Below are 12,446 nucleotides of genomic sequence, written 5' to 3' on the forward strand. Positions count from 1 at the left end.
CCTTAGGTGTACGTGGCTGGCGCCTTAGCCGGTTGAGCTATAGGCGCCGAGCCAAAATATTTTTCTTCTCAAAAGAAGCTCATGGCTCAGCACCTATAGCTCCAGTGGCTAGGGCTCCAGCCACATACACCAGAGCTGGCAGGTTTGAATCTAGTACGGGCCTGCCAAACAACAGTGACAACTACAAAAAATAGCTGGGTGTTTTGGTGGGCACCTGTAGTCCAGCTACTTGGGAGGCTGAGGCAAGAGAATCACTTAAGTCCAAGAGTTGGAGGTTGCTGTGAACTGTGACACTATAGCACTCTATCAAGGGCAACAGCTTGAGCCTCTGTCTCAAAAAAAAAGAAAAAAAAATACTCATTATATATATATTAGAAATGTTAATATTAATTTTTGCCTTCCATGCAAATATTGGTCAAATCTGTCTAATTTTCTTTGTAGCATATTGGTATATGTCTTGCTTAGGAAGCCTTCCTTGCTTCCAAGATTATAAAAAATTATCCCCTGTGTTTTCCTCTATTTATTATTGTTTTTGTTTTGTTTTGTTGAGACAAGATCTCACCATGTTCCCCAGACTAGACTCAATATCCTGGGCTAAGTGACGTCGCCATCTCAGCCTCCCAAGTTAGCTGGGACTACAGGCGTGTGCCATTATTTTATCTATTTACATCTTTAATCTAGAATTTATATTGCTATATAGTGAAAGGTACGGATCTAATTTTTTTTTTTTACATAGATGGTCATTTATCCCAATATGACTTACTTAACTCATCTTTTCCTCACTGAATTAAAATTTACCTTTACTGGCGGTGCCTATGGTTCAGTGAGTAAGGTGCTGGCCCCATATACTGAAGGTGGTGTGTTTGAACCCGGCCCTGGCCAAACTGCAAGTAAAAATTATCCAGGCGTTGTGGCGGGCGCCTGGAGTCCCAGCTACTGGGGAGGCTGAGGCAAGTGAATCCCCTGAGCCCAAGAGCTGGAGGTTGCTGTGAGCTGTGATGCTACTGCACTCTACTGAGGGCAACAAAGTGAGACTCTGGTCTAAAGAAAAAAATTTCCTTTACTGTGAATTAAATACTCTTATATATAAAATGTCTCTAAAGTTACCATACATAGGGAAAATAGGAAATTATAGCTAAATTGACAGTTCTAATGGCGGGTTAGAACCCAGCTCAGGCCAGATAAGCAACAGTGACAACTGTAACAGAAAAATAGTCAGGCGTTGTGGCAGACACTGGTAGTCCCAGCTACTTGGGAGGCTGAGGCAAGAGAATCTCTTGAGCCCAAGAGTTTAAGGTTGCTGTGAGCTGCACTCTACTGAGGGCAACATAGTGAGACTCTGTCTTAAAAAAAAAAAAAAACTTCATTATGAAATTTTACAAAATATTCACACACAATATTCTCTACATGTTGGCCACCTCTTTGTAAAATTTCATAATAAATACTTTGTAAATAAAAGTATAATTAGCTACAATTTCCCATTTTCCATATGTGTGGTGACTTTTGGGATACCATGTATATACTGGATCTGTTTCCACATTCTTTTTCTGCTTTATTGAGCTTTTTAATTCTCTATATGTATTTGCTATTTGTAGAGGAAATATATATAGATTCCTCTATAAAAACATAAAATCAATTGTCATTATCTGTGGTAGTTGTATTCTGTAAAGTCTCTGAGAACGCTGAATTAGTGAATACTGAGTCATTGCTCTTAGGGGAAATACAGGGTTAGGCTCCTGCAAGCCTTTGCCACATTTTCATCAACCAGTCAATACACAACTTTGTTTTATGTAGCTTGTGTCTAAAGAGACCTTATTTAATGTGTGTTGCTGATTGATTAACCTTAAATTCATAGTCAGCAGCATAATAACTCACGCCTGAACAAAGTGGATCTAATATACATATTTTCTCTAGAAGGCGTATCACAGCCTTTCACATTTAGGAACGCTAGACAGCACTTCAACACCCACATGTGGGTGTTTTTTTATTAATTAACAAATCTTACTTTTTTGGCCTGATGCCCATAGCACAGTGGTTACAGTGCCAACACCGAAGGTTACAGGTTCGAACCTGGCCTAGGCCAGCTAAAACAACTGCAACAACAAAAAAAATAGCCAGGCACTGTGGCGGGCACCTGTAGTCCCAGCTACATGGGGGGCTGAGGCGAGAGAATGGCTTAAAGCCAAGAGTTTGAGGTTGCTATGAGCTGTGGCACTTATGGTACTGTACCAAGGGCAACATAGTGAGACTTTGTCTCAAAAAAAAAGAAAGAAAACCATTTTACTTTTTAGAAAAAGAAGTTTTGGGCTCATAGCAAAATTGAGTAGGGAAAGTACAGAGAGTTCTCATGTACCCTCTGACCCCACAGATGTACAACTTCCCATGGGGGCCATTTTAAGCAGCAAAATCACCATCAAAAGGCACAAAAAATGTGGAAAAACATGGCATTAAATAATGAAAAAGATACTTGTTCACATTTTGAGAAATGGAAGCCATAACATTACTTTGTTCCACCCCACCTGGGATTTGCTGCTCTGTGGATGACTGCAAAAGCACTGCGAATATTGATTTGGGGTTACAAATACATTTTAGGGAATAGGTGAATTCGGAAATAGTAATCTATGAATAATGAGGATTGATTGTACTATTTTTATTATAGTAGCTTTATAGAATGTTTTAGTATTTTTTTTTTTTTGGAGGCAAGAGTCTCACTTTGTTGCCCTTGGTAGAGTGCTGTGGAGTCATAGCTCACAGCAACCTCATACTCTTGGTCTCAAGTAATCCTTTTGCCTTAGCCTCCCGAGTAGCTGGGACTACAGGCACCTACCAAAACACCTGGCTCCTTTTTTTTAGAGTCAGGGTCTCGCTTTTGCTCAGAGCTGGTCTTGAACTTGTGAACTCAAACAGTCTACCTGCCTCAGCCTCCCAGAGTGCTGGGATTACAGACATGAGCCACTGCACCCAGCAGAACGTTTTAGTATTTCATAAAGCAAGTCCCTTATTTCTTTTTCACGAGTTTACTATTTATAACTCTTAAAATTCAATAATAAAAAGAAAATTTGATTAAAAATGAGCAGAGGATTTAAAATAGAGATTTCTGCAAAAAATATACAGATGACCCATATGCACATGAAAAGATGCTGAACTTCATTAGCCAACAGGGAATTAGTGAAATGCAAATCAAATTTGCAATGGAAAGAAAAAAAAGAACACAGTGAAATGCCACCCTTGAGAATGGCTACCATCAAAAAAGACAGTAATAAGTGTTGACAAGGATATAGAGAAAGTGAAAACCTACTTCAGGTGGGAATGTAAAAACGTACAGCAGCTTTGGAAAACAATCTGGCAGTTCTTCAAAAAGTTAGAGTTGCCTAGTAATTCCACTTCTAGGTATATCCTCAAGAGACCAGAAAATGTGTCCATACAAAAACTGATATGCAAATGATTGTAGGACCATTATTCATACTAGTCCCCAGATATACAAAAATGACCCAAATGTCCATCACCATGAATGAACAAATAATGTGATATATCCATGCAATAGAATATTACTCAGCAATAAAAAATGAAGTACTTATGCATGCTGCAACAGGGACGAACCTCGAAACATGCTGAACATTATGCAGTACATGGCCTGACACAAAAGGCCGCATATTTTATGATCCATTTTTGTGCAATATCAGAGTAGTCAAATCCATAGAGAATGAAAATTAGTAATAGCTTAGGGCTGGGGGAGGGGATTGGAATGGGGAGTGGCTACTTATGGGTCCAGGATTTCTTTTTGGAGTGATGGAAATGTTTTAAAATTAAAACAGTGATGGTCGTACAACTGTGCATATACTAAAACCTATAGAAGTAGACTTTTTTCTTTTTCTTTTTTTTTTTTTAAAGACAGTCTCACTCTTGCCCTTGGTAGAGTGCCGTGGCATCATAGCACAGTTTATGTCTAGTCTTCCCCTCCAGGATCATAATATGGTACATTTCTTTCTTTATTCAATCTTATTTCATGTTCTTCAATAAAATTTGTATAGCTTTGCCCTTCTTAGTAAATTTATTATGAATATGATCATTTTCCATTTGAACTTTTGACTGATTATGGCTAGAAGAGTAAAAAAGCTATTGATTTTTATGTATCTAGATATCTGTATCTTATAGTCCACCAACCTTATTAAATTCCAGTACTAATACTTTCTTACTTGCGATTCTTGGACTTTCAGAAAGTACTATCCCCACCTTTTTCTCTTAGTTTCTTTCTTTTTTTTTTTGAGACAGAGTCACAAGGTGTCACCCTTGGTAGAGTGCTGTGGCGTCACAGCAACCTCAAACTCTCGGGCCCAAGCGATCCTCTTGCCTCAGCCTCCCAGGTAGCTGGGACTACAGGCGCCCACTACAACCAGCTATTTTTTGGTTATAGCTATCGTTGTTTGGCAGGCCCAGGCTGGATTTGAACTCACCAGCTCCAGTGTATGTGATTGGCACCCTAGCTGCTTGAACCGTAGGCACTGAGGCCTTCTCTTAGTTTCTTTTTTCTTTTTTTTTTTTTAGTTTTTTGTTTTGTTTTGTTTTGAGACAGTCTCACTTTGTCACCCTCGGTAGAGTGCTGTAGCGTCACAGCTCACAGCAATCTCCAGCTCTTGGGCTAGGGCAATTCTCTTGCCTCAGCCTCCCGAGTTGCTGGGACTATAGGAGACCGCCACAATGCCCGGCTATTTTTGTTGCAGTTGCCACTGCTGTTTTAGCTGGCCAGGGTCACGTTCAAACCTGTCACCCTTGGTATATGGGGCTGGTGCCCTACCCACTGAGCCACAGGCACCGCCCTTAGTTTCTTATTCATTCCTTCTTTTTCTTTCTTAATTTTCCTTCACTAGATTTCTTTCCCCCACCTGCTTTTTTAAGCCATCTCTACCTGGAAATAACCAAGAATATCTAAAGCTCAGAATAAAATTAAATTATAGTTAAAATAATTCTCCTTATTGTTAGGTTCAGAGCTATTTGCTGACAGCCAGTGAAGCATCTTTATACAAATTAGAGGAAGGTACACCTTTCTCCTGATGCTCTTCTCTCATCTCTGTGGGAAAATGTCATAATTAACCAACTCCATTGGACTACGACACATTACTACGGAAAAATGTCGTAATAAGTCTGCAGATCTCTGATATCTGCCATCTTGATGTTCTCTACACAAACATTCACAGTAGTACTGCTAAGGTCTGTAGATTTCCCATCTCACTGCCCCGGTCATTATATTTCACTTCTCCTCACAGTACAACTTCCTTCTTCTGCACAAAGGGCAAAACCAAAACAAACCAGGTCTTTCTCTTCCCAGCCTCTCTCTGGGCACTCTAATCACAATCCAGAATAATCTTCCTAGAATGCCAGAAAACCCTGCTCAAACGCTTCTGGTGGTCCCTCATTTTGTTCTCCATAGGGTCAGACATGCTTCACGCCCTGGAAACCCCTGTCAGTGTCTTCCCCTGGCATCCCCTGTGCTCTTCTCACCTTACCTCAGGAACTCCCTATCACCTCTGTCAGTTCTTTCACAAGACGAGAATACTGGTGTCTCCTCAGAAATAACATGGTGAAAATTGAATGATGGAACATGTGGAAGTGTCTATAACGCAAGGCCTGGCACTTGGTGCATTAGCCGCCTTCCTCCTTCCCCTTCTACCCCAAGTACTTTGGAAACTGAAATGTTGTATAATTGTAACATGTTGTTACAATTATTTATGCCTCATTGTGTGTTCATTACCATAGTTCTTGTATATTGGCAAGAATTCATTATTTTTGACTCCTAATAAGGAACATTTGAAAATATTGGAGAAAAAAATCTACAGTTTTGCAGCCCCTAGTGTGCCACTGGAACCGGTGGCACCATCAGGTCTTCGGCTGCCTCTAGAGGTTCATGGTGAGTGCTGTGGGAAGAGAGTGGGCTGCAGCAGTGTCCTACAGCTGGTAATCTATCTTCAAGCTGACAGGGGCTGAGCTGAGTAAGTGGCAGCTGCCCCAAGTAGACATAGGTATGGACTGCAGGACAGGGAGGATGCTCAGGAGACTGGCCAGGAACAAACACTGTTTTTCCCTGTTACTGCCCTAGAGAAACAAGGATAAAGTGCTTGCTATCAACTACAGAAAATGTTTTGTAGTTAAGAATCAGTTTCCCAACTGTATTCATTTAAAGAATTGACTTCTTTTCAGCCACATTTTAGTTGACTGTTGTCTTTTGTTCTAGGCTCTCTCCTGATTTGGTTTCCATCAGGTTTTAATCAGAACCATCCTCAGAAACATTTTGGATTCAAAATAGAGTTTAAAACAAACACATCTTTTAGAGAACACAGATGAAACCCAGAATGGAAAAGAAAGTAAACAAAAAATAATGAAATAACGTTATGAACAGGACAGTGTCAGAGAGAAGGAACAGAAAGAAGCTGGGAAAGGCTGTGTAGAAGGAAAACCCTGTCGGAGAAGGAGCCATCCTGGGGAAAGTGTCAGGGAGCCAGCAAGGGTCTGGATGGGGGTTCTCCCATTTTTTGACCAATCTGTGGGGTAGAAAGCACCCCCACCCATTTCTGAGCTGTGATAGAGGGCTATCTATGGGCTGGAGCAATACACTTCCCTCCAGTGTTACACTTCCCTGAAAAAGTGCTGTCTCCCCTCTCCGTTTTGGTGCCTTTTTCCTACTCCTTCCACAGTCATCCTGGCACTAACATGTGCTGGTGAACCTAGAGTCCAGATACATAGCAAGGTGTGAGAAGACATGCGTTAGGGCACATCAGTGTTGGTAGGGTCACCCTTTCTGCCTGCCCTACCCCTATGTGCTATAGACACTTCAGATGTGTGCCTCAGGGGGTTGAAGATGTTGGGAGAACTGTATCTTCAGCCAGAAGTTGCTAAATGTTTTCAAACTATTATGCTTTATTTATTGGTTTGATTTGGGAAATACAGGTACACAAATTAAGGTATTTTCCACCAAGTATCAAAAAGTATATACTGAAAATTATCTCTCTTTCTCACCCTGACTCGTGGGCCCTCCACTACCTCCTCAGTGGCTGCTCGTTTCATATGTACCTTTTCTGAGGTTGCCAGTGTTTGTCACGATTAACTTTGAAAAATTATCACAGCTGGGGGTGGTGGCTCACGCCTGTAATCCCAGCACCCTGGGAGGCTGAGGCAGGTGGATTGCCTGAGCTTACAGAGTTTAAGACAAGCCTGAGCAAGCATGAGACCCCATCTCTACTAAAATTGAAAAACTGAGGCAAGAGGATCTCTTGAGCCCAATAGTTGGAGGTTGCTGTGAGCTATGATTCACAGCACTCTACCAAGGACAACAGAGAGAGATTCTGTCTCAAAAAAACAAATAAATAAATAAATATTATTTATCTTTCTGCTTTATTGGCAAAGCTGCTAGATTTAACTGTGCTCTTTGTGTATCTGCTTTCTCCATGTCCCTTCCTCTCAGACTTTGATTCCTGGTGGACAAACAATAGTAAGCAGAATGAGCTGGAGCCCGTGCCGGCCAACTGCACGGGCTGTGCCCAGAAACTGCCCCTGAAGGTGCTGCTCCTGGAAGATGCCCCAAAGAAATTTGAGAGACTCCATCCTCTGGTGATCAAGGTAAACGAGAAGCCTGATTCTCCCACTGATTGATTATCCATTGAACAGATAGATCAAGCTCTATGAAATTTCTGACATGTGACTTTGTATTTTGTTTTGCTTTGTTTCAAGACGGGACAGCCCCTCTTGTCTGAGGAGATTCAGCACTTTCTATGCCAATACCCTGAGGCCATAGAAGGCTTCACAGAAGGATTTTTCACCAAGTGGTGGCGTTGCTTTCCTGAAAGGTGGTTCCCATTTCCTTACCCATGGTGAGTTTGAAAAGGGGCACTTAGTTTATGTGTGGGAAAGGTGAAGAGCAGTAACACTGACACAACAGTGATAACTAACACTCAGAGCTGCCATGTGCCCAGCATGTGGTAAGCACTTTACAATACACTCTTCATGTTAGATGACAGGAGCTCGCTAATAACCAGTGATGAGATGTAAAGGGGATGAATGGAAAAGGTGTGTCACAAGGAGGGACACCAAGATTGCCTAATAGAATCATACTTTATTTCTAAGTTATTTCTAAGTATGTGTTTAGTACTTTGTGTAGAACACAACCTAAATGTCAAGGTTGGAAAAGGGTGCAAAGAATAGGAGAACTGTATTTCTTGGTGCTTGTTTGTGGCAAGCAGTGTGCCTTGGTGTTTAGTATCTGTTGCTCATTGGTGAAACTCATAATGGCTCTGGGAAGAAGGAATGATTATTGCTATTTTTCAGATGTGCAAGTAGGAACCAGAGAGGTTAAGTAACTTCCCCAACGTCACCCAGCCAGGATTGATACTCAGATTTGTCTTCCTATTCCTGTGTCCTGCAAAAGACTGATCCATTCTTTGGGGTTAGGATTGCTCTCTAGCAACAAACTGAAAGGCAGTTTCCATTTTAGAACTGTTCCAAAAGAGAATTAAAATGGCTTTCTCAGGCTTTTTGTTAGATAATTTCCCAGGGCTTCCGCCTTTCTTGAATGTGCTGTTTATCTGAGGTATGCCATTCTGCCTCAGAAGGGTCTTGATTTTTGTTCCTTCTTACTTCTCTCTCCTTCCCTTCCCTCCCTGGCCTGCTGTTACTTCAGTCTCTTTTCCAAGATAGAATGATAGATTATTTCCTTCCTTCCTCTATATGTTGTTTTAGCTGCACTTTATAAACACTCCACCCACATGTACAAATTGTGGCTGTAGAGTTTATGCTTGTGATAATTCATTGACTTGGCACAAGTATTCTTCAAAGACTTAGAATTAAAGATACTCTCCTGATATTTTTCCTCTTTACCCACCACCCATAGTTTCCCCACCCTGCTCAGCTTTCTGTTAGTGATGGAGGTAGGCTGGCTTTCTCAGTTTAATGACTTTTTTTGTTTCAAACTTTTACAGGAGAAGACCTCTGAATAGTTCACAAATCTTACGTGAGCTTTTTCCTGTTTTCACTGACCTGCAATTTCCAAAAGATGCTTCTTTAAAAAAGTGTTTCCTTCTTCACCCAGAACCTGTTGTGGGGAGTAAGGTAGGAAATTTTGAGAGGACTTGAATCTAGAATTTTCCTCATTTGGGACCTGAACTGATGTCATAATCAAGGCCTTCTCTGCATATCAACTTAGGGAACACCCTGTGTAATCTCAGCTTCTCCCTCCTGCTGCTGGACCCACTCTGTCATGAAGGCATGTTTCCAGAAAGTCTAGTCAGCAAATCCGTCTCCACCCTTAATACCTGGGGGGATGCTATTTTACTTTAAAGAAGTAGAATCCTAAAATTTGAACAGACTTGAGTGTGCAAGTTAGTCTAACTTTTCTACCTCAGAGTGGAAAGTAGATAAAGTAGAAATGAATAGCATGTAAATAAATAGCCCAGCCTTTCATTTTGTAGATAAGGAAACTGAGCCTCAGAGAGAGTAAGTAATTTACCTGAGGACACAGAGCAAGTTGGTAGGAGGTCTTCTCCCACCCCCATCCCCATCTCTAGGTTGTCTTTCCTCAGAAATAAGAGGAAATGAGAGAATGCTTGGGAGCCTGGGGGGCATTTATTAGGCAGACAGCCCAGAGGGATGGAAAGTCCCCTCGCACTCCCCTCATTTCCCACCTCAGTCCAGGGCCAGGTGTCCAGAGGCCAAATTTCCTTCTCTGGGGGCCAGTGAACTGAGAGAGCTGTTAAAGGTTTGTGTCTCTTTACTGTTCTCTGAATCGCTCCTTTGTTGAGTGTCATTTCTCAGGAAGGTTTTTGAACTTGAGTTGATTTGGAAGAATTAAAAGGATGTTTTTTTGTCAAAAATTGAAATTTCCCAAACCATGACCCCCACCACCACCTCTGGATTGTGATTTCAATCTCATGATACTATTATTTGGCTTCAAATTTGCTGAATCGTGTTAAAGGAATTTGAAAGCATATAAAAACAATCATTTTGTCTAGAAGTGAGAACCTCTGTCTGCCAGCACTCGGGTGGAGATGCTGGATTCATGCCCCAGATTTTAAAGACGTTTATCCTGCTGTCCCCAGCTAGAATTCAGGGCCGTCTTATGATTTCATCTTCATAATTATGATATAATTCTGGGTGAGGGCGTTTATCTTTTTCTCAGTTTTCCCACTTGAATACTGAGGTTAATTTCACCACTCTGATTAATACTAGGGAGCCTAGCTGAAGAAGTAAATTCTTCGAGCATCTCTTGGCCCAAGCTCTTGTTTCTCCCCTGCCTTGTTACCCCAGCTTGTTCTCCACAGCTCTGGGCAAGTCATGTGTCTGTGGGACCAAAATCCAAAAGTAGCCTTGAGTTGGAAGATGAGAATTGCAGACCTGGTGTACTGAGGAGAGAGGCAGGGCACTCCAAGGCCCACATTACCCATTGCACGGTGCTACCTAGGGCTGGCCCACACCATTTTGCTGTCTTTTTCTTTCCATCTTCGGTATGGAGGAACATGATACCACCCCATCTTGAGCCTGTGTTAAAGGGGGATACATCCACTTGTTTTTGGCCCTCTAGGATTTTTTTCAAGACTATTTAGATGTTAGGGCTTCTGCCAGTATTAGCACCAGTCCAGACACCAGGCCTGTCCCTATCACCATAGGAGCTGGTGAAATGGCTGTGGTTTTGCAATGGAAACAGAATCATGGCCAGGGCCTATGACAGCAGGAGAGAGACAGGAGAGAAAACCCAAGACTCTGGAGGCCCTAAGTAGTGAAGAGAAAACTAGGGTGTAGCCCTGGGAATCAGACACATGGCACCCTCCTACCCCTGCTTTGTGTGAACACAGAAAGAGTTTCCCTGAAGCGTAGGAGCTAGGAAGGGGCTGAGGAAGGGAGGCCCCAGGAGTTTTCTCTCACGGTGTAAGGAGCCAAAGTAAGATCTACCTCCTTTTATCCTATTCCTGCTTTGTCCTAACCTCCTCCCCTGTATTCACAGCCTCTTGCTTGGCATATAGAAGGTTGCACTTAATGCTCGTTGCTGGCAGGAATATGCCCTCAGGGGTACAGTGGTTACCTGCCCAGGTGCACATGCTGCTTGTCTCCTTAGTCTTCAAAATTGGGGCCAGTCCTAGTGTCATCAGTTGTGTGTGTATGTGTGTTTGAGATAGAGTCTTGCTCTACCACGCAGGCTAGAGTGCAATGGTGTCATAACTCACTGCAACCTCAAACTCCTGAGCTCAAACAGTCCTCCTGCCTCAGCCTCCTGAGTATCTGGGACTACAGGCATGCACAACCATGCCTAGCTAATTTTTCTATTTTTGGTAAAGATGGGGTCTCACTCTTGCTCAGGGTGGTCTCAAACTTCTGGCTTCAAACAGTCCTCCTACCCTGGCTTCCCAAAATGCTAGGATTACAGGCGTGAGCCACTGCACCTGGCCTGTCATTAGTTTTTAATCAGTAGCATGGCATATCTGCTTGTGTGGGGCTTGCCAGACATTGTAAACTTAAATGTGCTGCTGTGCAATTCTTACCAGAACCCTAGTGGTGAGAAATAATATTCTATTAAAGGTAGGTAGATCATCTATCTATCTAAAAAGTCTGGATCAAACCAGAGCCTTAAAAGATTGTATACATAGACCATCATGTGTTAGCTTCTGCTAGAACTACTTTTGTTAAAGTACAGTTAGGTTTTTTCTTTGGCTTACTTTGAATCTGTGGCTAGAAATAGTTGCAAATTGAAAGCTCATGGGATCTTCTCTAGGACATTTATTTAGTTAGTTAGTTACCAAGTCTTGCTCTGTCACTTAGATGAGAGCACAGTGGCCTAGTGCACTGTAACTTTTGAACTCCTAGGCTCAAGCAATCCTCCTGCCTCAGCCTCCCAAGTAACTGAGACTACCACATGCACCACCACACTCAGTTAATTTTTCTTTTTTTTCTTTTTTTTGTAGAAAATGGAGGTCTCACTATGTTGCTCAAGCTGGTCTCAAACTGGCCTCAGGCAATCCTCCTTCTGTGGCCTCCCAAAATGCTAGGATTATAGGTGTGAGCCACCACGCCTGACCTGTTATTGAGGATGTCGCCCACTAAATCACATAGTGCCTCTAGGAAAACCCGTAAAAGAGATTTTACCCTGCTCTCAGTACCAAGAGATGACATTCTTAGGAGGAACTAGTTTGGTTTTGTCTTTTGGACGTAATTGCAGATTTTGTTGTTGGTTCTGTTTTCCTCTTTGTTTAGGCTAGGACCTTAGCTATATGGATAAGCATTTTTGTGTATTAAACCCCCGGGTTGGCTCGGCGCCTATAGCTCAACCGGCTAAGGCGCCAGCCACGTACACCTAAGGTGGCGGGTTTGAATCCCCAGCCCGGACCGCCAAACAACAATGACGGCTGCAACCAAAAAATAGCCGGGTGTTGTGGCAGGCGCCTGTGGTCCCAGCTACTTGGGAGGCGGAG

At 42.3% G+C, this 12,446-nt stretch overlaps 1 protein-coding gene across 2 annotated transcripts in view; it reads left to right on the forward strand.

Moving 5' to 3' along the window:
• The window catches only part of CUNH6orf89 (chromosome unknown C6orf89 homolog), a 41,405-nt gene that overhangs the window by 23,330 nt on the left and 5,629 nt on the right, over positions 1-12,446 (forward strand). For both annotated transcript variants that reach the window (XM_023512798.1, XM_023512797.1), the window contains exons 4-6: positions 7,457-7,611; positions 7,723-7,862; positions 8,967-9,096. In XM_023512798.1, the coding sequence (XP_023368566.1) occupies positions 7,457-7,611; positions 7,723-7,862; positions 8,967-9,096 (425 nt within the window). The remainder of the gene's footprint in view (positions 1-7,456; positions 7,612-7,722; positions 7,863-8,966; positions 9,097-12,446) is intronic.

The sequence above is a fragment of the Otolemur garnettii genome, unplaced genomic scaffold (assembly GCF_000181295.1).
Source record: "Otolemur garnettii isolate 467f Iridium unplaced genomic scaffold, OtoGar3 scaffold00031, whole genome shotgun sequence".
NCBI lineage: Eukaryota > Metazoa > Chordata > Mammalia > Primates > Galagidae > Otolemur > Otolemur garnettii.